The sequence below is a fragment of the Rhinopithecus bieti genome, unplaced genomic scaffold, assembly GCF_001698545.2.
Source record: "Rhinopithecus bieti isolate Rb0 unplaced genomic scaffold, ASM169854v2 scaffold_65646, whole genome shotgun sequence".
Classification (NCBI taxonomy): domain Eukaryota; kingdom Metazoa; phylum Chordata; class Mammalia; order Primates; family Cercopithecidae; genus Rhinopithecus; species Rhinopithecus bieti.
The window spans coordinates 611,115-636,110 of record NW_016825020.1 but is presented as its reverse complement, the minus strand read 5'-3'; the positions used below and the strand labels follow the sequence as shown (position 1 = coordinate 636,110).

At 54.2% G+C, this 24,996-nt stretch overlaps 1 protein-coding gene across 1 annotated transcript in view; it reads right to left on the bottom strand.

The window, feature by feature from the left end:
* Positions 1-15,809: 15,809 nt before the first annotated feature.
* PREX1 (phosphatidylinositol-3,4,5-trisphosphate dependent Rac exchange factor 1) overlaps positions 15,810-24,996 on the bottom strand; it is a 213,473-nt gene continuing 204,286 nt past the window's right edge. The window contains 7 exon segments of the mRNA XM_017862768.1: positions 15,810-17,480; positions 19,100-19,167; positions 19,423-19,525; positions 21,007-21,179; positions 22,255-22,321; positions 23,785-23,899; positions 24,004-24,147. Coding sequence (XP_017718257.1) covers positions 17,438-17,480; positions 19,100-19,167; positions 19,423-19,525; positions 21,007-21,179; positions 22,255-22,321; positions 23,785-23,899; positions 24,004-24,147 — 713 coding nt within the window. The 3' untranslated portion in view covers positions 15,810-17,437.

Sequence of the window (24,996 nt, the reverse complement as noted above, 5' to 3'; positions counted from 1 at the left end):
TCTTCCAAAGAAGAATTGTGCTTAATGACCTCTTTACTGCCCTGAAATGAAAGTCATAAATAATTAACCTATAACATCATACACCTACTTAAAAACTCATTACAATGCCCTAAGTGGACTATAAAAAGAAATAAAATCACAATAATTTTTAATAAAATAATTTGTAATAAATTAAATCATGTTTCAATAGGCAAATGAATAGACACGGACACAGGCACACACAGAGATATAACCAATAGTTAGATCCTAGCCAGCATCTGCAGAAGAAGTTTGGATGGAAGAGAAGATCAGGAGTCATGCTACAACAGAAGGGCAGAAAAATAAAGACACTTGAATATAAATATTATATTCAGTATATGGTAAAATCTTACAAAAATATCTTGTTTTGATATCAAGTTGATATAGGTTCTAGGCTAAGATGATTAAATGGCTCTTCACACAAGAGCGACAAGAGAGGATCTGAAATTTGTGTGGGAAACAGGACGGTCTGTCTTACGTGGACTGTCCTGCACCTTGGAGGCATCCAACATTCTCAGCCTCACCCAGCTGAATGCCAGCAATGTCACCAGTCATTGAGTCAAGCCACGCCCCCACTTCCATACACCCTCAGGGGCTGTACCTCTCTGGTGAAAAAGCCCTGCCCAAGCCATAATAATTCCACTTCCTCTGCCAGCACCAGGCCTAACAATGTACTTGGGATGCAATTTTTTCCAAAGTAACAGGTGATCCAATCTGCTGGGGGCTTCTGGGAAATGGTTCCAGGCTCTTATAAAGAGGTACTAGGATTCTTCCGTTTTCACCTCTTGCGTGAGGGTGGGACCACCTGGAGCTGTGGAGCAATCCTACAAGCTTCAGACTGCAAGCCTGAGGGTCAGGCCAGTGTGGACAGCACAGTGGGAAGCTGAGAAGAATTGGGGTCCCTGGTGATCCCCACCTCTGCACCAGCCAAACCAGAAATGCTTGGAAGTCCACTGGATTTCTTGATTCATGGAGACATAAGATATTGTCCCTATGATGTAAGGACAATAGGATACTTATTGTGGAATTCTCTGCTGCTTGAAGCCAAAAGCGTCCCCTGTGATGGGTCGAGTCTTTTTGCTTATTACCATAATCCCTTCTCTTGATGAGCAAAACCTTTGAAATGTACAAAGCGCCAGACTAACCATCTTATCATTGGAACCTCACTCCCCGTGAGGTGTGGATTATGATACCCATGTACAGACGGGAGCACTGAGGCCAAGGAGGAGGGGAAGTGATTTGCCCAGTGCCAGGCCCTGTGTTGCCCCAGAGTAGTGGTCCTCCTCTCCCCCACTGCACCCAGGAAGCCTTTGCTATTCTGTGATCTGATGCCTCTTTGGGGCTCCATCCCCTAAATATCCACCCCACCCTCATCACCATTTTACATTCTCATTCTTGGGGTGGCGTCCCTGGATTGAAGAACTGTGACTCTCAGCATTTCCTACTAAAATATGCATATCTCATCTTAAAAGAACTAATACATATTCATTAGCACAAATAAATTCTTCATTAGTTCTCAGATATGGCAGGCTTTGAAAGAAATAAGACATGAGACGGGTGAGTTCTGAGCTGAGTCCATTCATAGTGCCAGGTGAGCTTTCATTTACTCATTCACTCAGTGAATATTTAGGAGGCATATCCTATGTGCTGGACACTGGGCTATGTCCTGGAGCCACAGCCTCCTACTCTCCATGGTTCCTGCCCTCATGGAGTTGGCCTTCTAGTGGGAAAGCACAGTCAAAACCATGAGCAAGATAATCGCAGATTCGATAAACCCCAAGGAGGAACTGGTACCGCCTGATGGAATCAAGTGTGACTCCGCAGGAGACAGGGACTCCCTTAGTCTGGGTGGTCAGTGAGGGTCCCCTAGTGGAGGAGACATGTGAGCTAAGACCCAGAGGATGAAGAAGCCAGCCATGATAAGATCTGGAGGGAGAGCATTTTAGGCCCAGCAAGTGCAAAGGCCCTGAGGTGGGCATGTGCTTGGTGCAAAGAGAGCAGGGAAGGGAGGTATGAGGTGAAGGCAGGGACCAGATCACATAGGATCTTGGATTTTATTTCAAGAGCAATGAGAAGTCACTGAAGATTGTAGATGAGAGACTGGCATCATCTCTGTTGCACTTTATAATGCTCACTCTGGTGGCTGAAAGAAGAATGGATCACGGAGGCAGGCACAGATTGGGGAGGCCCCATAGGACGCTGTCTCAGTCCAGCGGCTGAGACTAGGGGGTCATGGACAAGGTGTGAGCTGTGAATGGAGCTTAGAGGACATGCTGTCTAGGCTGGGACATGCTGTCTGGGCTGGGGTCCAAGGTCCAAGGTACAAGCTGCACTGCACAGGACTGTCTTGTGGGTGTGGGTATCAGGGCTGGGAAGGCCCACAATGGGACAGGCCCTGCTCACTGCAGCATGGGCCTGTGAGTGTGGCCCCTTGTGCCCGGGGAGCCTGGCACGAGGGAAGGGTGATGGCATGAAGAGCAGGCAGCAGGATCGAAAGAGGCCAGAGAGAAACCCCGAATCCTTACTCCATGGGAGACTGGAAACTCAGGAGGGCACTGTCAGATGAGGCAGAGGACCCAGTAACCCAGGGCCAGACTGGACTGTGTGCCCTGGAATGTTCTGTGCCCAGTGCCACTTCCTGGTATGCAGGATAGACACTCAAGAATTCACTCAAAAGCAACAGGACTAAGGAACATTCCTCCACCCAGGCTCTGTGAACACCTCTGCTCTTGGGGCAGATCCTGGGTCCGGGATTCTGTGCCCGGTTTGTGGGAGTTTTTTTGTTTTTTAAGATGGAGTCTTGCCAGGCTGGAGCACAGTGGCGTGATCTCAGCTCATTGCAACCTCCGCCTCTCGGGTTTAAGCAATTCTCATGCTTCTGCCACCCAAGTAACTGGGATTACAGGTGTGCGCCACCACTGCCGGCTAATTTTTATATTTTTAGTAGAGATGGGGTTTCACCATGTTGGCCAGGCTGGTCTTGAATGCCTCACCTCAAGTGATCCACCTACCTCGGCCTCCCAAGGTGCTGGGATTACAGGTGTGAGCCACCGCGCCTGGCCATACAAGGCATAATCTATATGATGACTATGTGTGTGTTTACTCTCCAGTTAAGAGGGGAGGAAATAATAACAACAGTTGGCACTCACTGTGCATTCACAATGCAGCAGGCATTTACTAAGCAGTTGAACCAGTTGATTGTTCCAAGCCCCACGAAAACCCTGGGAGGAAGGTACTTTCATTTACTCCCCTTTGACAGGTGAGAAAACTGAGACTCAGAGTGGTCACATCCAAGAACACAGAGCCAGCAAGTGGCAGAGCTGGAATCTGAACCGAAGCCCATCTGGCTCCTCATTCTGGGATCAGGCCGAAGCCACTGTGGGGCATTGGTGGTGACACTGAGGGCTGCGGCAAGTGTGCAGGGAGCAGTGGCTCAGCAGCTGTAGGTTCTGTGCCCTCTGCCACATCCAGCCCTCAGAGCGCCCGTTCGGGGTCAGAACCCAGCATAGAATTTAATCCTGCAGTTCTGGCAGCTGGAGGGGAGGGGACGCCCGTGGGCAGAGGTTCTGTGGAATTGGCAGAACCCTTCCCCTCCCCACACTCAGCCACAGGTTTCATCCTCTCATCTCCCAGCTTTGTCTGGAATGGTCTCCTCTTTTGAGTAAACCCTACTGATTCTGCCTAATTAGCTCTTCATATGAAATCCCCAGTTACTCTGGGAGCAGCCTCCGTGCCGGGTGTCCCTGGAGCAGGGCGGTGGAGACGCAGGTGAACACACCTCTCTGTAAACTGAATGGATGCAGTGGTCCCCAGTGCCTGCGCCTAACATGGGCCCTGGGCCTCACTTTCCCAGAAGGCCTGGATTCCTGAATGTGGGAGTCACCTTCAAATGAGGCTGCACCTAGAGTCTCAGAGAAATGAGGGCTGTGAGGACAGTAACCCCCTCAGGGCAGTCACCCACAGCGTGGCACTGATCAAAGGCTCTGCCTGCCCCTCCAATCGCCAGGAACACGCTGTTAGGAGCCCATGCTGTAGATGGCGAAACTGAGACACAGAAGAGTCAAGTGACTTGCCCGGGAATCCAAACCCAGAAATCTGGACCCAGGGAGTCCGGCCACGAGGCTCTGGCACTGACCCACAAGCCCTAATTCCCATCTTCACAGTCCCCTCCTTCCCATCCTCACGCCCAGATGGACCTGGAATGAATGGACTTTTACAAAGTCCACATAGTTCTTATTTTCTGAACAGCACCACGATAAAGAGTTCATTTGTTCCTTCAACATTTCAGCCAGCCCGTGGTTTCCACAGCCCTGTGTTGGTATTCCTTCACTTTTAATACACCAGGAACCCCAAAGGGAAGCCCCTGGGTCTTTCCTTGGTGACCTGCCTCTGCCAGCAGCCAGTGGAGCTGCGGGTGGACCGAGGACCTGGGATAGGAAAAATTCCGGCTTGGGGGCTCCTTCACTGTGTGCCCCTCGGGGAGCGCCGTCCCCCTTCAGCTCCTTCAACTCCACAGCAGGAGGGTGGCCGCAACAACAGCGCCCCCCTAGGGCTCTTGGGAGGATTCAGTGAGCTGATGTGCACAGCCTGCGACACACAGTAGGGGCTCAATCAGCACCAAGCATCAGTGTCCCCACAGTCCATATGGGGCACTGGGATCTGCCTCACCTGTCAATCAGGAGGAGGAAGGCAAGGCTTTCCTTTTCTGAGTCAGGGTCTCACTCTGTCACCCAGGCTGGAGTGGAAGAGTGGCTTGATCATGGCTGAGGCCTCGACCTCCTTAGGCTCAGGTGATTCTCCCACCTCAACCTGGAACCACAGGCTTGCACCACCACCCCGCCAGGCTAATTTTTTTCTGTACTTTTTATAGAGACAGGGTCTCACTAGGTTCCCTAGGCTGGTCTTAAATTCCTGCGCTCAAGCAATCCTCCGGCCTCAGCTTCCCAAAGTGCTGGGATTATAGGTGTGAGTCATAGCACCTGACCCTAGACTTGCACTGATGCCCTTTCTGGCTCAGACATTCTGAGTGTCCACCATCAGGTAGGGTCAGACCTTCTGAGCCTCTGCCATCCAGAGAGACCCAGATGGAGCAGGGGAGGGTACGAGGGTGAGGGTGAGGCAGGGTGTTCCTAGTCCCTTTTTATGGCCAAGACTCTACAAACAGGACATGGATCAGACTTGACTAGGACACACATGTGACAGCCCTCATGTACCCCCCGTCTCAGTGCCCCAGGACCCCCTGCCCTCCTCCTGACAGCAGGGGGTGTGAGGGATGGAGGGCAGCCCTGCATCCCACACCCAGGGCCCCTTCCCTCCTCTGATGCCCAGCAGCCCTGGGTCCATTGTCCTCCAAAGTCGGCCACGCACCATGAAAACAGGTCCCACCTACTGGGGCCATTCCTGTGCTCTTTTCCAAAGAGTTGTTTGGGCCAAAAGCCAGCAAAAAGAAACGCAAGTCTGTGTGCCCCACAGGGCTGGCCCCCCTCTAGCTTTCGTCTATGACCCTCCTGTCCCTGGAGCAGCTCATCTCAGCCCTGCCAGTGTCTGGAAAGCACTCATCATCACCTGCAGCTCTAGGAGGGCTCTGGCGAAGCACAAATCAGGACCTGAGGGCATCTCCCGTTACCCATCAGCCCCATGGCAGGACGACGCACGTGTTCAGCGGGCAGCGGAGTCACTGGGAGGGGCACAGGGTGGGTTGGCTCAGATTTCTGGGCAGAGGCTGGCTAGGGACCCACCCTGGGAGTGGATGGACTTGGATCCCGGGCCCCTCTGCTGAGACCCTCAGGACTTCTGGATGGGAAAACAGAACAGCACAGGGCCGCTGCAGTGACCCAGGGAGAGGAGCGGAGTCAAGCCACCCGCACACACCCAAAGACCTGCCGCTGGGCCACACCCCAGACAGAGCCCTGGGCTCACAGTCTGGAGCCACACGGCCTGAGCTCAAATCCAGCCATTGTACTCATGAGCAAACTTTGGTTACAATAACGGGAGGTGCAGCCGGTGAAGGTACTGGCAATGGAGGCATTTCCTTAGCCCCTTAGGAGAACTCTGGAGGCAGGAGGGCCATGGCCGGGCAGGGGCTCCACAGAGTCACCACCCCACTGTCCAGGCTCCTCTGGCTCTTCCCCAGAAAAGCCATGTGGTCACCAAAGCATCCCTCATGGTCACATGTTGTCATGGCCCCCAGGTCTATTCAATCACTTATTCAGTCATTATTTATTTGGGGACAACCAGGTGCCCAGCACTGCCCCAGGCCCCAAGTGGGGGCCCATGAGGGAGACAAAGCCATGGTAGAGTTGCTGTTCTGGTTGGGCAAGAGGAACAGCAAACCATATAGCTCAGTGCACCAGGCAGTGTATCAGAAACTAAATCGAGAAGAGGTGGGGGCCCAGGGCATGGGGTGGGTTGCATTTTAGACACAGGTGTCAGGGAAGGCCTCGTGGAGATGCAGACTTAGGAACAGAGACCTGGGGGATGGAGGGATCCGTGGGGGCTTCTGGGGTAGATCATTCCTCTACAGGGAGCAGTTCATGCAGAGGCCTGAGACGGAGCTGCCCAGGCAGGCTGAGGGCCCGCGAGGAGGCCAGAGTGGCTGGGACAGTGAGTGGAGGGGAGAGACACAGAGGAGGGGGAGTGGAGGGGCAAGGGTCAGTGGGGTCCTGTGGGGCGTGATGGGGTCTTGGCCTTCGACTCAGTGTGAGATGGAAAGTCCCTGGAGGGCTCTGAGCAGAGGAGGGACATGGCCTGACTTGGATTCAAGCAGGATCCTCTGGCTGCATGAGACCAGGGAGGAAAAGACCAGAATATTCCAGGCAAACAAGCACAGGATGCTGTGTTTGGATTGGGGTGCTAGCAGCGGAGGTGGGGAGGGTCAGGTGACAACGCCCAGGACAGGAGGGGATGAGGCTCGGGGAGAAAACATGCTCCTCATGAGCCCCCTCTCTTTACAGAGAAAGGATTTTCCCAGAATCCCCCAAGCACATCCCTTGCACCTTATTGGTCAGAAGTGCGTCAGCATCACCAACCACAGGCAGAGGGGCAGGATCACACGATTGGCTTCCATCACCACCCAAGAACATTCATAATTTGTGGAGGCCCTTGTCAAAAATTATTAGGAATTTCAAGATGACAACAGCAGAACCTTAAGCCAAGCCTGGGGCCCTTATGAGTACAGCTGCCTATGCGCACACCCAAGAGGTCAGCCCTCTCTCCCTTGCTCATGTCCTGAGTTGGGCAGGTGGCTACCCAGGAAGAATGGGGCATCAGGCAGCAGGAAGAGGCCCAGGCAGTGGCGAGGGGACCCCTACCCCGTGTGGCCACAGCCTTGGCAACATGAGACCCAGGGAACATGAGCGGCACGCCTGGCTTTGCCAATCCCTGCAACAGGGACGATGCCCCAGGGAGTCGTTGGAAAGCTGTGGACCAGGCACATCAAATGCTTAGCACAGTGTCACTCGTTATTGCCTCTAAGACCGAGGTCCACCTCCTTCCCAGACTATTGGTGCCACACAGTTGTAACCCCAGGATTCCAGCAGAATTTCTCTTCCCCTCCCACACACAGACCAGTTCAAGTGCCTGAAATTCCCCCATCAGTCACTTGATTTTTCTCCAAAGCACCTTAAAGCCCCTACTTTGGAGTTCATCAGAAAGGCTGCTGCGGAGAACAGACAGAAATATAATTATATGTCATCATAATGCTACACATTTCATAAAAGACAAGAGGAAAAGCACAACATATGATAGAAATAAAACGTTTGCAATTCCACTTTGCCTCTGGAGAGTGCTTCCAGCTTATTTTTGAAAGCAGTTGAATGGCGGGTCTGGTGGGCAGGGGCGATGGTGGCTGCGGTTCATAGATGAGAAAGTTGCTTGTCCTTTGCTCAGAACCACAAATGGCTTCTGGACATAAAATCCAGGGTGCACCCATCGCCTCTGTGCCCTTGTCCCCACCCCCTCCGATATCCCCTCCCTGCCCCCCACACTCCTCTGCCAACTTACCAGGCAAGATCCCACCTCAGGGTCTTTGCACCTGCTGCGTCTTTTGCCTGGAACCAGGCATCTCCGTGGATCCCTCCTCCTTAGGTCCAGTCAAGGGTCTTTCCCAGAAAGGCCTTCTGTAACATTGATTAAAATAGCTCGTGTGTCCGTCCCCATCCTCTCACCTGCTGGATTTTCCTGATTGGCTCTTATACCATCTGACATATTACACACCCATATGTTTATTGGCTTCTTTGCCTGCCTCCTTCCAGCAGATCTTAAGCTCCACGCAGACTTCGCATGTGTGACTCTGCGTCTAGAACAGGGCCTGGCACAGAGTAGGCCTTTGGTAAATATGTGTTATGTGATGCCAGTGGGCCCACATGGCCTGCTGGACCAGACCTAGAATCCCCAGAATTGTGTTTGGGTTTCTGCAGACCTCCTACCAGCAGGACACTGGGTGGGGACACATTCTGGACAGGGTGGGTGTCCTCAGCCCCCATTGGCCTGCCCCCTCCTTCCCAATCAGACCCAGCCTCCAGTGACTCAGACCCAGCCCAATGGAAGAACATTCTCTTGGGGACAATTCAGCTCCATCCTGACTTCCTGTAAGGGGTGTGAGGCTCCGAGGAGGGTGGCGACTCAGCTTTCCGTCACCAGTGATGGAAACAAATAGAGCAGAAAGGCTTCCAGGGAGGCTGAGTCAGGGTCAGGTCTGTTCCACCCAGGGAAAGCAGAGAGACAGGATCACGGACTTTCCAAAACTTGAAGATTCCATCAACATGAACACCTCACACAAAGGTGAGCTGCTTCATGATCAGGATTCTTCTGCCTCGGCCACGCATTTGCTGATTCAGTTCGCTAAAGTCACCAAGGATTGACTGAGCACCTCCTGTGTTCCAGCTGCTGTGCTAGGAGCTGGGGACACAGCTGTGAACAGTCAGGTCCGGCCCCTGCCCTCACAGAGCCTGCAGCCTGACCGGAGTAGATCAGCCCTACATGAGTTAACAAACACGAAAGTAAACCAGATACAAACTGGGATCTGTGCCACGGCAGAAGTAAACAGCATGCTGTGTTAGAGAGTCAACAGTGACGCCATCTTCACCCTATCAGGAAGGCCTCTTGGAGGAGGCGGCATTCCAACCGTGACCTGAATGAAATGACCGGACATCGCGGGGCAGGAAGAGGGTTCCAGGCAGAGTAAACGGCAGGTGCAAGTGCAGAGATCCTGAGATGGGAGCAGGGCACGAGCACAGAGGGCGGAGGAGCAGAACAGCGGCCCTGGAGGCTGGCAGGCAGTGAGTGAAGGAGGCAGGCGTGGGGGGAGGATTGAAAAGGCCAGAACCTCCACGCCGCTGTTCCGCCCAGTACCCAAGGCTCACCCAGCAGGCCACTGTGGCGTTGAAACTACCGGGGCGCTGCAATCAGGTGAGCTGGGTTCAAACCTCAAGGCTACCAGCCCGAAGGCGCCATGATTTCAAGCAGGTCATTGTATTCGTGCGTTTTCACACTCTACAAACAACTGTCCAACACGCGGTAGTTCATAAAAATACGTATAAAGGAAAGAGGTTTAATTGACTCACAGTTCTGCATAGCTGGGGAGGCCTCAGGAAACCTACAATCACGGCAGAAGGCAACAAGGAAGCAGACCGCCCTCCTCACACGGTGACCGGAAAGCGAATGAAAGCCGCAGAAACTACCACACACTTATAAAACCATCAGATCTCGCGAGAACTCCCTCCCTACCACGAGAACAGCATAGAGGAACGGCCGCCATGATTCAATTACCTCCACCTGGTCTCCCTTTTGGGCGGGAACACAGCAAAACCGTATCAGTCACTTAACTCAGCCTCTGTTTCCTCATCTGTAAAATGGCACAAATAGCTGTGTCTTTCTCTTGAAGTTGCCACGGGCATGGGTAAAGGTGAAATACCGGAATTCTCTCCGGCGGGGCTGAGCCATCCTGCTTGGGGCAGCCACTTGCTCATTCATTCATTGATTCTTCCCACGGAAGGCAACAAGTACTGATAGAGCACCTACGCAAATATCAGGAACTTTAAGACGTGATGAGGTTCTGATCGCTAAATTCTACAGAGAATGAGAACCTCAACAAATGCTGACTGAGCAACATACTAACACGCCCAGCGCAGCACCTGGCACACAGCAGGTGCTCATGGCACACAGTAGGTGCTCCCAGCACACAATAGGCACTCCCAGCACACAGCAGGGGCTCACCACACACAGCAGGTGTCACCATACACAGCAGATGTCAGCACACACAGCAGGTGTTCCTGTACACCGTAGGTGCTCCCACACACAGCAGGTGCTCCCAACACACGATAGGTGCTCCCGGCACACAGCAGGTGTTCACAACACACAGCAGCTGCTCCCATACAGAGCAGGTGCTCCCGGAACATGGCAGGTGCTCACCACACAGGCAGGTGTTCAGAGCACACGGCAGGTGCTCACAGCTCATGGCTGACGTTCTGGGCACACTGAAGGTGCTCACGGCACAGCTGCTGCAACAGGCGTGCTGTTCCAGACACGCAGTGGGTGCAGCCCAGAACCAGGGCGGCTGTCAGCATTGAGGTCACCAGTCCCCTTCCAGTGCCTGTAGCCTCCATGTCTACAGGGATGACTGGGGACCCGGGGACCCAGGAGGCTGCCCTGTCATGACAGGGCCCTTCTCACTGTATTCTGATACTGGGGGCAGTCACTAATAAACGAGATGGACACAAACCCCTGCCCTGATGGAGCCTCACTGGTACTGCAGGGTAAAGACAATGGACAAGAAACAGATGAGGCACCCTTCCGGGCAGTGGGAAATGCTACAAAGAAAAAGTAAAATCATTCCTGGAGCTTATGGAAACGAAAACTCTTTTTTTAATGTAAAAATGTTTAAAGAAAAGTAAAATAGAGTAAGGGAGAGAGAGGGTAACAGGAATAGATGAGTGACATGGTGACACTGAGCAGACCCAAGTAAAATGAAGGAGCAAGGCAAGAAGCCGTATGGGGGAAGAGTGTTGTGGGAACAGCACGTGCAAAGGTCCTGGGGTAGCTCCTGTGGCAAGAAGGCAACAAAGCACCTTTCTGCTTTCCCACTGGAGCCTGTGGTCCTTTCTCTGGACCTCTTCCACCCCTCTCCTCTCCTGCTCCCACTTCTTCCAGGTTCTGGGACTGAAGCCAGATTCTCCCACGGGGCCTCAGGGCAGAGGGTCCCCGTGATCCTGGGGCTGCTCTATGTCCCACCTGCCAAGCGTCACGTTGCTACTTCAGACCTGGAACTGCATCCGCGGCTGGTATTCCTGAGCTGCTTGACTGCCAGCTGTGTGACCCTGAGTAAGTCACTTCTACTATCTGAGCCCATTTCCTCCTCTGTAAGGAGGCGCCTTTAGCACCTACCTTGAGGAGTTTGCAAGAGGATTGCATGAGACGATGCCTGCAAGCCACCCAGCAAAGGGCCCAGGAGACCCTAAGGGTTCAGTGCATGCGATTCTGAACACCGCTGCTGGTCTTGAAGGACATCAGGGAGAGGGCCAGGCTGGTCAGAGGACAAGAAGTCCCTTTGGAGGAATTCAGTTGCATGCCCTCATTGTAAGTGGGGAAACTGAGGTGCGTGGAGGGGCAAGGAACCTCCTCGAGGTCACACAGCATGTCAGGAGATACTAATTTGGGCCCTGCATCCCTCTCCTGACCACCCCTGCCCTACTCCGACCCTCCAGGGGATGCCACCAGTGCCCAGAGGGAGGCAGCTTCAGGCCTGGCTTTCAGCCTCCCCTGTCTGCAAACCCCGAGCTCCAGGCTTACAGTGGGAGCCTCCCAGGAGGCCCTCAAGGCTGGGTCGGGACGGCCTGGCCCACAGCGCCACCTGGTGGCCGTCGCTTCCACACGGGTGCACCAGTGACAGGGTTTCTGGTCACAAGCTTCGTAAGCACCCCACTTTACAGTATATAAGGGCCTTTCACATCCTTCTCCTTCAATTAGAAGACAGAACGGAAAAAAGAAAAGAGAGAAGGGAAAGCCCCCAAAAAGGAAAGAATTGAAAAATCGAGTCAAGCTCACAGACATGTTATGAGACAAAGACAAATACTAAGAGAAAAAAACTAAGAGAGAAAGAAAATGAGGGGGATGAAAGTAAGAAAGAGAGAAACAAAGAATAGTTTTAAAAAAGAGAGAGAGAAAAAGAGAAAATATTCATGGCAAGCCCACTCCAGTCCAGGAGAGGGATAGGGCCAGTGCCCATTATCCAGGTTCCAGGCCCCGCCTCCAGGCTGGCTCTGTCCCAAATACCTGCACTCAGGAGGCAGCCTTCGGTCCGAGGGCTGGAGCCCGGGGAAACGCAGCCTTTGGGCACTACGCGGTCCCCAGCACCACCTGCTGGACAGACAGGGCACTACACTTATCCCGGGAAGTTACACTTTGGGGCCCTGGAGGAGACTCCTGGTACCCTCGCAAGGCAGCCAGGTGGGCGTAAACTCTTCATTTCTCAAAGAAGGAAGCTGAGGCTCCCAGAAGGGAAGAGACAATCTCAGACATGGCCACTCAGCAAGTATCAGGTGTTGACAGATTCAGGAGCAGGCAAGGGTGTCTGACTTCAAAGGTCCTAGTCCAGCTCCCCATGAATGAACCCAGGTGGCAGACACAGAGGTTAGAGGGGCCCGCTTGGCCACAGAGGGGTGCGGCTTGCGCCCACCCGCTGTGATCACTGTGCTGACCCTGCTTTCTTCTGTTAATATTTAGCCGTGATTCACCACTGCCTAGCCCCGGGCTAGAGGATGGGAGGGGTGTGGTTCCTGCTCTTACCAGTGGGGAAGGAGGACAAGAAATACATCAACAGTTACATTTAGATAAAATCATAAAGCGGCCAACACACCCCATCGTACCTTCCACTTCCTGGGTGGCCTCTGATGCAATCCACACCAAGGGGCCATGTCTGGGTCAGCACCATTTGACAGATGAAGAAACTGAGGCTCAGAGGAATTCCGGCACCTGGGCCCTGCCCTCATCCTGGAGGAGTGGGGAAGGAGAGCCTCCGAGAGACGCCAGTGCGTGGCTGCGCCTGCCCCTTCACTCTCCGTTTTTCGGCACAGTGACTCCAGGTCACCAGGTCCTCCCCGAGCTGACATCGCCATGGCAACTCCAGAGCTGAGGATCTGAAGGTCAGGTCAGAGTGAGCAGGCCAGATAAATGAGTGCTCGGGGCCACATGGGCTCCAGGGAACTGGAGAGCTGGTACCGTCCTCAGGAAGACAGCCGCTCTTCAGCTCCATCTGACATGTAGCCGGGTGGGAATGTGGACCAGAGTGACCGGAGTTTCTGATTTTTCTTTAATTTTTTTTTTTTTTGTTTTTTTTTTGAGACAGAGTCTCGCTCTGTCCCCCAGGCTGGAGTGCAGTGGCGCGATCACGGCTCACTGCAAGCTCCGCCTCCCGGGTTCAAGCCATTCTCCTGCCTCAGCCTCTGGAGCTGCTGGGACTACAGGCGCCCGCCACCATGCCCGGTTAATTTTTTTGTGTTTTAGTGGAGAGGGGTTTCACCGTGTTAGCCAGGATGGTCTCCATCTCCTGACCTCGTGATCCACCCACCTCGGCCTCCCAAAGTGCTGGGATTACAGGCATGTACCACCATGCCCGGCCTCTTTAATCTTTTTTTTTTTTTTAAGAGGTAGGACCACACTACATTGCCCAGGCCAGAGTGCAGCGGCCATTCACAGGTGTGATCAAAGAGCAGGACAGCTTGAAATCCTGGTCTCAAGCGATCCTCCTGCCTCTGCCTCCAAGTAGCTGGGAGCACACATGCGCACCGCCACACCCAGCTCAGAGTTTCTGATTTTTGAAACAAACTAAAAATCAGAATTCGGAGATGAAATTTGCTGGTTCGTAAATATAATTCAAAACTATTCTTAAAACACCTTATCAGGAAAGAAGGAAAAGCAAAAACCCACATCTAGTTCCAAGTTTCAGCCCGGAACCATCAGTTTGAAACCTCTTGTCTCCTGCAAAAATGTCCCCTTGCTCTGAGAGGCCCTTCATGCTTAGTTTTTTACTTGGAGAAACACATCCCGGAGAGGGAGCTGGTCCTGGCTCTCCCTCCCAGCTCTGTAGGCGCAGCTCTGAGCCTGTGACGTATGCAGCTTGCTGAAGGCCACAGAGAGCCGGCTGGAAACCAAGCTGCCTCTGCCTACGGCTGCCAGGAGAATGTATGTTCCCTCTGCTGGCCCTCAGGGTGGAGAGGCTGAAATTGATGCTTCCTAGAAACGTGTCAGCCTGAAGAAAGACATCAAATCCTCCCTGTTGACCTCAAATATAGACTGAGGTAACAGGTCTTCCCTCGGAGTGATTTTCCCTGGATCCAAACACTGGCCTCAGATAATTCTAAATCATCAACCCATGACTACCTGAAACCCCACCAGGAGTTTTGCTCTTGCCTGTCACAGTATCGAGTCCTCTGAAGCCTGTAACAGAGATGCGAGGATCTCTCTCTGGGAGGGATCCAATCTGGGCCTTCAGAGGATGGAATCTGGGACAGGTTAGTTTGGAAGGAAAAGAGACTGAAAGAGAAGGAGCTCGAGTGTGAAGTGGCAGGGCTGGGTGCAGCACCATGGTTCAGGGGAGTCCCAAGCGTGGCCATGACCCAAAGGAAACTGCCATCGATTTCAGCATTTTCCAACGTGTTGGAAATCGTGGAAAGATGGAATAAAGAAGAGGTGGTAGGTGACATACTGAAACCCGGTCTCTATAACAAATTTTAAAAATTAGCCAGGCATGGTGGTGTGTGCCTGTAGTCCCAGCTACTTGCTAAGCAGCATACTGAAACCCAGTCTCTATAAAAAATTTTAAAAATTAGCCAGGCTTGGTGGCATGTGTTTGTAGTCCCATCTACTTGGGATGCTGAGGTGGGAGATCAATGGAGCCTTGGAGATCGAAGCTGAAGTGAGTCATGATTGCGCCACTGCACTCTAGCCTAGGTGACAGAGCAAGACCCTGTCTCAAAAAAAAAAAAAAAAAAAAAAAGGACGACAAGGAGGGGAAGAAGAAGGGAGGGGGCACAGGGCAGGCACAGCAGAACAGGTCTGCAGGCCAGGGAATGAGGTTTCTCTGGCTGGGCAAACCAACCCAGGCAGCTTCATGAAGATCACCTGGGCCCAGGCAGGTGGAGAATCTGCTGACAGCCTGGGATGCAGCCACCAGGCCCAGGTGTGCACGCAGACTCTCTGTTCTCATTGGTGCATTTCATGTCTGCTCACTCGGCCTGTTCGTGGCCAGCGTTAAGTTCTGGCTGACTGGCGGCCCAGCACAACCATGTTGTGGGGATTTTCAACTCCACTCCTGTCCGGATCCAATGGGCCTTGCAGGCTGGAGTGAGGAGGATTCTATGGCACCCCGTGGACCCACGCTGTCCCCTCAGCCTACGTAAGCCACCCAGGAGGGGTGTGGAATTCCTGGGAAAATAGTTTTTCCTACCTTCACGATGAAATGGGAGCTCAGAATCCAGGGGGGGAAAAAAAAGCTGAAATATCAGATAAGGCCTGTTATTTTCCTGTATACCTGGGTCGCAGGCAATCTGTGCAACCTCGGGTAGTCCTCAGCAATCACCCCACAAGAGAAGCTGTGTCACCCCATTATCAAGGCAGAAACTGAGGCACAGAGTGAAAACATCACTGACTTCGGGGTCGCTGGTTCAAGGCCCCTGAGACAGAGATCAGCACTGTGCTCCGTGAGGCTTTCAAAGCACAAGCTCATCCCCCAGTGACCCTGGACGCACCCGCCCCATGCCACCCACCGCAGATGAAGCAGATCACAGCCTCGTTCATTGTATTGTAAACTGACTTTTAATAATAATAAAAAATCTATCATGAATTTAACGAGAAGAATCTGTACATTTTAAAGTAAACCAGTGCACAATGCGCTGGCCCTGGGCCCTCCCCCGTTTCCCGCAGCGGAGCCAAAGCTGGTACCTCCTTTGTCTCTGATACAAGTACAGTGACAAGGTCACTGCCTGCCGTCCTGTATGCTGCAGCAAGAGGGGGAAGCGCGCCCTGGAGGGCAGGAGGCTCAGATGCTGATGCCGAGGGCTTCAGGCTCCCTGGCCTGGGGCAGCAGGGAGCCCCACCTGATCTCACCACCTGCCAGGGGGGACAGGTGTCCCCTCCCTTCCTCCCCAGCTGTGACCTTTCCTTGAAGGCATATGGAACCTGGGGGAACAAACTGCCAAGGGGGCCCCATGTGGGTCCCTCCTCCCCGGTGGGCAGGGTGGCTTTTTGCGCTCTGGCTGGTGATGTCCCAATCGCCCTGCTCTGAGAAGTTAACATCAAGAAAATAAATCACAGAAGCCACTGCCCGGTGTTTCCCATCGGCCCTCTACCTGTATGACATGGCACCTCAGGTGGGGCTCAGACCCCTCCGGTTCCAACCCTGGCCGGCCACCTCTCAGGCTCTTGTAGCCAGTCACTCAAAGAGAGCGAGTTCTAACACCGGGAAAACCGCTGGAGAACGGAGGGTGGGGGAAGGAATCACAGTCCATACCTAAAAACAACACCTTACAACCCTAATATTAACAAACAGGAAACATGGACATTTTAAAATTTTCAATAATTTAGTTTTCTTTTTTGCTCTTTTTTTAGTAGAGGTGGGAACAGTTATCAATACTACCTTCTCTTGGTCCCCTGTTAAGACAATATACTTTTCTTTGAAATTTAAAATGTCAAATATATAATCACACAACTTTAGAAAAAACAAATCTTGACAACACCAACAACAAAAAGAATCCCAAAATAAACCAGAGATTTCACGCCATATAAATAAAGTCAGAGCAAATCTCGTGCCCAGGGCTGGTGGCCCCAGTTCGAGGGGCGGTGATGTCCAGAGCTGGTGTGGCTCTCGGGGATCCTTCTGGTAACAGGCGTGATGGAGGCCCCGTCTCTCCTTTCCCGACAGAGCCAAGTCTTTTCCAAGTCCACCAAGCAGGTTAGTACAGGGTTAGGGTGCACCTGGAAGCTAAGATGAGGAGGAGGAGACACGTGTGGTCACCTGGAATGTGGACTGTGAAGGAAACCGGGGTTGCAAAAGTGCAAGTGGAACCATCCCGAGGGAGCTGTGGGGCCCATGTGGCCTGCATGACGTTCCCTTGGGTTCTGGGGACGCAGGAGCAGAAGCCCAGGCACCAGCTGCTCCCATCAGCTCTATGAGTCTCCAGCACCCCTCCAGCTTCCGGCAGGCACGTGGAGAATGGGCCAGCCCAGGGCCAATCAGCCAGCTCGTCGTCACAGAGAGGGTGGCCAGGCTTGTCCTGGAAGGAGCTGGTGGAGGACGCTGGGCAGGTCCCGGAACGGGCAGCCACGGAAGCCTTGGGCCATCTCTGGAGAAGGCTGGCGCTGCCCTACTGTGTCCTCCCAAATCCCAGCTCCAGAGGCCATGGCCCAGCGTGGGGCATTTGGGCGTTCAGAGGTCCCCGTCCACCGGCGGCTGGCAGAGGCGGTAGAGGCTGGGGATGGAGGCAAAGAGAATGAGGAGAGGCCAGGGCGGGCCAGGACCTATCTGTATTATTTCCATTTTTACTTGGATATGTAACTCATGCCCAGAAACACAAACTCACAGGTGTATAAAAGATGCAGAGAAAAATATCTATATCGCCCACGCCTTCTGTCGGCTGCCAGGCCCCTCCCCACAGGCAGTCTCTGCCCACTCAGAGACTGGCATTTACAAATGAAGACGTGTCTACATGTGCACCTGTGCGTTCAGCTACGTGGGGGTGGGGCGCACATTCCACACTACTGGCGCCCAGCTGGCCACAGCACTCTACCCCTTACGCTGTTTCACTTGATCTATCCTGGGAACCTCTGTATGCAGAGATGGTTCTGGAGCCGGGGGACCAGACAGGAGGCTGCGTGGTGTTCAGGCAAGCAGACCGCAATGCTGCACATGTGGTCTCATGTGGTAAGAGTTCGGGCTCCAGGCCCGGACTGCCTGGGTTCAGAATCCCAGCTTTGCCATTTACTAGCTGTGTGATGTCAGACAAGATACTTAACCTCTCTGTGCCTCAGCATCCCCACTTGCCAAGTGGGGATGACAGCCGGACTTGGCTCACAGGGCGGCTGTTTGGATTAATGAGTCCACAGAGAGGAAGCGATTGGACAGTGCCTGGCACAGAGCAAAGGCCGTGAAGGTATTGAAAGGGATCATGTGCCACTCGTGAGACATAAACAAGATGTGTGTGGAGCCCCCAGCGCCACAGCATTGCAGTGACTCGTCACCACTGGCAGCAGGTGTTGCCAGCACTCTGTAGTTACGTAAGACTTTGCTGCTGGGGGAAGCTGCCTGAAGGGTCCACGGAACTGTGGACTATTTTTACAACTTCTTAGGAGTCACATTATTTCAAAACAAGAGTTATTTAAAACTTGTGGGCAGATGACGACAGCAAACTAGGGCTGTGGAGACAGAGAGAGGATCAGACGGAAACGACTTCATGATCCTAAAGGGCCTGCACGTGGCACCAAGAGGAAGCCTGAAAACCACGTCAAGAGAGAGCAGGATGGGAGGACAGGAGGAAACAGCACTCCCAGTGCCAAAGACGGCAGGAACAGAGCGCATTCCTGCACATCAGGCACCGAAGGCCAGGGCCCAGGCTGCTGTTCAGTTCGCATTTCTGTAAATGACTAAAAGGTTAGCTTAGGTTGGATCAGCTAAAATCACAGCATTCTTAACTCCACCCCAGGTTAAAGCTGCTCAGGGGTCAGGGACTCAGGGTAGGGGGCACAGGGTGAGGGGCACAGGGCATAGGACATAGGGTGGAGGGCACAGGGTGGGGGCTCAGGGCTGACGGGGCATGGGGCTGAGGGCACAGTGGTAGTGAGGTGGGAGGATGGCACAGAGCCACCGCCCATGGCACACCTGGGGGCCTTGCTCATCTTCCCAGTGGAAGCAGGAGCTCCTTCAGGAGGTGACGTAGTTATGTCTATTGCTCCTCAAAGAGGTTCCCCATAAATGAGAGGGGAAGCCCCATCTGAGCATTAGGGGTTAGGCCAGGAACATGATGCCAAACCCAGGTCCTGGTCCTGGCCAGCTGGGAGGGGACATGAAGGGGCAGACGAGGCAGCCACTCACCGCGGAGCACCCTGGGGCATCTGGTCCTTGACTCGCAGGTTTTTGGCCAGGATCTCCACCCTCGGGCCCTGGAAGAAGGAACCATCAGGCCGGGGCCTCTGCAGGTTCAGGGCACTTGAGGAAGCACACTGCGGGGTCGGGCTGGGGCCCAGAAGCCCAAGGACTCAGAAGCTAAAATCCTTGCTCCCCTCCAGATTCAGAGAAGGCTCAGGTCTGGGGCTGGTGGCTACAGTCCCAAGATAGCCCCTTATCCCACCCTGGCTGCAAGCATGCCATGCCCTCAGTCCACGGTGCTGGGGGACCCTGTGGCCAAGTGGTCTCACCTGCTTCCGCATGATGTCCGTGGCCTGCATGATGCACTTGGGCAGCAGCCCATGGCTCCGTGCCAAGATGGCCGCCTGCTCCAGGGACACGCTCAGGGTGCTCCTGCAGTGGGGGAAGGAGGACAGCAGGGGAGGGGGGGGACAGTGGTGGGGGGAAGACAACGGGAGTCAGAGGACAGTGGGGGAGAGCTGGGGCAACTTCCCGTCCCTCCAAGGCCTCCCAGACCCAGTCCTGACCATCACGGCAGCACCTCCTCCTGCTGTCCCTCCCCGCTTGCTCCTCCTCCTCCAGGCAGCGACCACCCTCACTCACAGGTGCTCTGGTGCTTCCCCGTCTACAAAAGCCCTGTTGAGTTCCCTGTGACTTTCCCAGTGCCTCGCTCAGAGGAGAGCTTTGTAAATATCTGCTGAGTGAATGGGGGACTCCCTGGAAGCCTCACGACTTGCCAGCTCAGTGGGTCTGAGATGGACACGTGGGTTCACACCTCTCTGGGTTTCTCAACAGTTTTAGAAAGTGGATTCTATAGCAAGACCTCTGGGACTCCAATCCTGTCCCTCCATGTAACTCCTCCATGACCCTGGTAGATAAGTTAACCTCAGTTTCCCTATAAGATAACTATGAAATAGGGAGCACGGTGGTGCACAGAGGACCCTGGCCCAGCTGGAGGGGCTGTCCTGGGAACCACAGGAAGCTGAGCAGCATCCTGGCCTCCACCCACTAGAGACCAGGAGCTCCTCCCTCCTCCAAGTTGTGACAACCAAAACTGTGTCCAGAGGTTGCCAAATGTTCCCCGGGGGTTAAACTGCTCCTAGGTGAGATCCCCTAAAATAGGCCCTGCTACCGCACTGGTAGAGAAAGAGGGGAAGGAGTTAATCTGCATGGAACATCAACGACCTAGGAGGCAGGGAGCACTGGCCCCAAGAAACAGTTATTCAGCAAATGTTTTTTGAGCATCTGCCTCAGGCCAGGCACTGCTCTAGGCCCTGGGGAACAGCAGAGAACAAAAGGGGCCCCTGCCCTCCCAGATCCGGCCCTGCCCTGAGGGACCCAGTGAGGAAATGAATACACCAATGAAGGGTGCTGTCTGCAGGGGGTGAGGGCTGCAGAGGAAGAGAGGGTTGGGGGGGCACTGAGTGGGGAGCAGGCACGGTTTGTAACGGGAGGTCAGGAAGGACTCTGGAGAAGGTGACCTCTTCCTCCCTGGGATGAGCAGTGGGGACAAAGAATGGAGGTAGGAGGTAGGAGGTAGGAGGTAGGGGAGCCTCCAGTCAGGCCATTGCTATTGTTAATATTGAACAAGGCTTCCGGCGGGACCACAGGGCACAGCTCTCATGCACATTCACCACGGCGTTAGAGCAGCAGGTGGCTCCACGGCCCTGCTAGGACCACCTGCTGCTGCCATCCCATTTCACAGACAGACAAACTGAGACGTAGACAGAGCCAAGGCCTTGTCAGGGCTCCACAGGCAATGGCAGAACCAGGATTGGAACCCAGCCTTCCTGCCTCCTTGCCACAGGCCCCCAAAATGACCAGAAGCTGGGCCACCCCCTCCCCACACCCCGACTCAGCGGGCAGCAGCTCACCTCTGCATGCCCGTGCCACACATGACCATCTGGCAGGCCCCCAGGCGGTAGCAGAGCTCCGAGGAGATGGGGATGAGGCCGGCGCCCACGCTCCCAGCGGCACCAGGCTTCGGGTGGACAAAGGACTTCATGAGGCGGCAGAGCTCGTCCAGGGCATTGATGGGGCGGATGAGCTGTGGGGGCACCACACATGCCCGGGGAGTTGGAGGAGGTCCCCACAGCCCCTCAGCCCCCATCCGGCCCTCCTCCCCCACCGTCTCCTTCTAATCCAGCTGTTCCTGCAGCTGCCTCCCAGCTCCCCCTGTGGGGATGACAATGCAATTCAATCTTCTATAACCTCTGCTCAAGAACCCTCTGTGGCTCCCCACTGCACTGCATGCTGGCAGTCGGTGTTCACCATCTATTTCAGGACATGCTCTCAGCTGCCCAGGTGTGTCCCCAGCAAAACCTGAAGAAAGTGCCCTCTCCCAGCCTGTCAAGACCAACACAAGTGCCCCCTCTCCAGGAGGAGCCTTCCCTTCTGCCCCAGCATTCCCTGACCCCCACGTTCACTAATGAGTTGTGCTGTGGGGACATGTGGGGATGTTCCGCCAGCCAGAGTGTGAAGTCCCAAATGGCTGTGCCCACCCTCCTCCCAGAGCCCCCAGCTCACAGCCCCAAGGCAGCACCCCAAAATCATCAGCACATTTGAGGCCTGCCTGAACCTAGAAAACCGCAAGACCAAAAGACATGCGCTGAGGGTCAGAGGCAAGGAGCTGAACTAACAAAGCCCCTCAGAGGCAGCTGCACCGAGCTTGGGCCAACAGGGACAGATGGCAACATGGTCCCCAACAGCCAGATCTTCCCATTCCTCCAGAAAAGCTGGAAGCCTCCGCTTTTATGGGAAATCTTTTGATTTCTAAAGGTTGACAGCAAATTTGAAACACACAAAATGAAAAGAATGCCATACAGGTTACATCTGTCGTAAGGTCCAGGCTCCAGCCTCAGAGAAATGCCGTGGTTAATAAGGGAGACTGGAGTGGCAGAGATGGGCGGGTGCCAGCAAAAATAAATCATCCCAGGAAGTCGGGGAATGACGAGGAAGCTATCGTGGAAGACTTCCTGGAGGAGGAGAGACTGCAGGGTCTCAAGGGCTTCTGGGCTAGAATCTGCTGGGGCACAACCCTGAGCCTGTTGGCTGAGTCCTGACTCCTGAGCACCCCACCCTGCCCAAGCTCCCTGCAGCAGAAGGAGGGCAGGTGGACATACCTGGTCTATCTTTACTGCCGTGGTGCTGGCATCCGTGGGCAGATTAGACCGCTCCAGGTAAAATGCCCTGTAAGAGAAAGATGGGGATGAGGCGGGGGCCACCACACCCACCATCCTCCTGCCCCTACCCGGGTCCCAACTCCTGCAGCCACTGTGACTCCGCCCTCTGCCGACCCTCAGAAGGAAACCCCTGAGAGCATCTGTAGGCTGTGCTCACCCACAGGCACCTGTTCCTACAACAGCCGGGGGGAAACAGGGGCCTCCTGGGCGCACTCCTCCAATACCACCCTCCCCGTCCGTCCGCAGCAGCCCCAGCCCTCTGCTCCTCAGGCCCTGGTCCTGCTTTTTCTCTCTTCTATTTCTCACCACTTGGCGCCTCATGGCTCTGGGCTTACTGGTTTATCGTTCGTTCCCCCTCCAGAACAGGGGTCTGCGAACTTCTGTGAAGAGCCCAACGGTAAATATCTTAGGCTTTGTGAACAAGAGAGTCTCGATCGCAGCCGCTCAACTCTGCCATGGCAGCACGAAAGCAGCCACAGAAGATGCGAAAATGAGGGAATGCAGCTGTGTGCTAATAAAACTTGATTTACAAAACAGGGAGGCAAGGTGGGCCGGATTCAGACAACCCTTGCTCTAGAATATGAGCTCCATGAAGAACAGGACTTTGTTTTGCTCACTGCAGGTTCCCAAACAAGCACCCAGAACAGTGCCTGGCCCACAGGAGGCCTCGACATGTGCTGAATGAAGTGATGAATAAAGCATCACACAGGCAGGGCTCAGAATATTCCACAGATGGCGCAGAACAGACTGGTGACAGCCCTGATCAAACAAGCAGATGCCAGTTTTCAGTAACTGGGCTGGATGCTTTCTCTGAGCAAATGAGTGAAGCCTCATTTTCCCACTTCCAAATGATGAAGCCCAGACCCATACTTGTCTCCCTGGGCTCTTAATTCTCGGCCTGCCTCTGTCACAGAGGGAGGTGGTGTGACACACACAGGAAGGGCCATGGGGGAGGGTGACGGGAGTAGGAGCTGCAGAACTTAGAAGCTGCCTCCCAGAACCTGTGCCTTCCTCCTGGTGCCACCTGGTCCCTGCTCTCACCCCTTCTCCCTTGGGGTTCTCTTCTGAGCAACCAAGACCCTACAAGCCGCACTAATTACTCACAGGCCCAAGAGTCCCAAGGTCCCCTGTCCTAGCTCCCACCCTCTGCAGAATGAAGCCAGCTCCTCTCAGTAGGAAGGACCCCCTTTGGAACCAAACAGACCCCAGTTCAAAACTCAGCCACTGCCTGGCTGTGTGGCCTTGGGCAAGTGTGTACGCTTTCTTGGCCTCCCTCGCCTCCTCTGTAAAGTGGGATCCATGGCCTATTGCCATGAGAATCTCATGCAGGCCAAGAGTCCTGTCGCACAGCAGGCGCTCAAGAAAGGGTGTGTGGCCCGCTGCCCATGCTGGGGGTCCGTCTGGCACCTCCATGCTAATGCTCACTCCATGTGGAGGTGTCTGCTCCCAACAGGGACCCCAGGCAGATACCTGAGTTTGCGGTAATACTGCTGAACTTTCTCCAGGGACTGCGCGTTGATCTCCTGCTGCAAATCCTCCGCGGCCTGGCTGCCTGGAGAAGGCAGCCCCTCCACGTTCTCCAGCGCTGGGAGGGGAGATGTGGCGGGTGGGCAGGCGGTTGGGAGCTGGTGTGCTTAGTGGCCTTGGCCCAGCCCCCGTGGTCCTCCCTGCCCCAGGCCTGAAGCTCACCTTTCGTGAATAGCGCCGTGTGCAGCCTCAGGCTGGCCCCACCCTCCAGGCGGGAGGGCAGCTTGGAGAAGTGGTAGCTATCGAGGTAGAAGACGACCTTCAGCGCCTGCCGGCTGCCCTCAATGTGGTAGAAGACATTGGTGTCTGCGGGAGGACACGGGACAGGGTGACTCACCACCGAGGCCCAGGCCAGGGGAAGCCCTGGCACACCTCTCCAGAACAGCTGGCACTTCTCTGCCCTCAGGTCCAGGGGGGCACCCTGGGACCTCCCTGGAATCCCGACTGTACAGGGGTAGCCTCAGACCTCCCTGCCCTCCTGCCCTCTAGGGACAGCCTCCAACAGCCCTTCCCTCTCACTCTCCAAAGAACTGCAGCTGACACCTCCCTTTTGCCTGTTCATCAGCTCCTAGTTCCACTGCTTAATTCTTGAACCTGATGTGGACTCTGCCTAGCTAGGGGGTCCACAACATTTGGGGTCACAGCTTCCCCAGTGCTCCTTGTACCTTCACACGGTAGCCCAGGGCCCCTGCCTGGGAAAAGCTGCCCTCAAACGGGGCATGCATCTGATTCACAGCCAGAAGGAAGCACTTAGGGCAGGGAGGGCAAAATATGGTACCCAGACCCCATTCTGCACCCATGGCAGACATCACTCATCGATCAAAGCTCTGCCTGAGCCAATCTCAGCCTGGAGACAAGCAGCTGCTGCCAATCAATTCCAATTGCTACTCAAAGATAACCTGCCCTTCCTCTAGACTCTAGTCCATGCATTTTCAGCAGAACAGACACTGTCCCCAAGGAGGTGAAAACACTTCCCTCTTTTAATGTATAATAAGCACCAGATGCACAGATAAACAGACATAAGATATATCCATAGTATTAAAATTTCATGGGGTGCAGCAATTAGGAAAATTGACTAAAAGGTTTTTTATGAAATTAAATGAAATTTAATGAAATGAAAAAACTGAGAAACACTAATCCAGTGCCTGGTTCCTG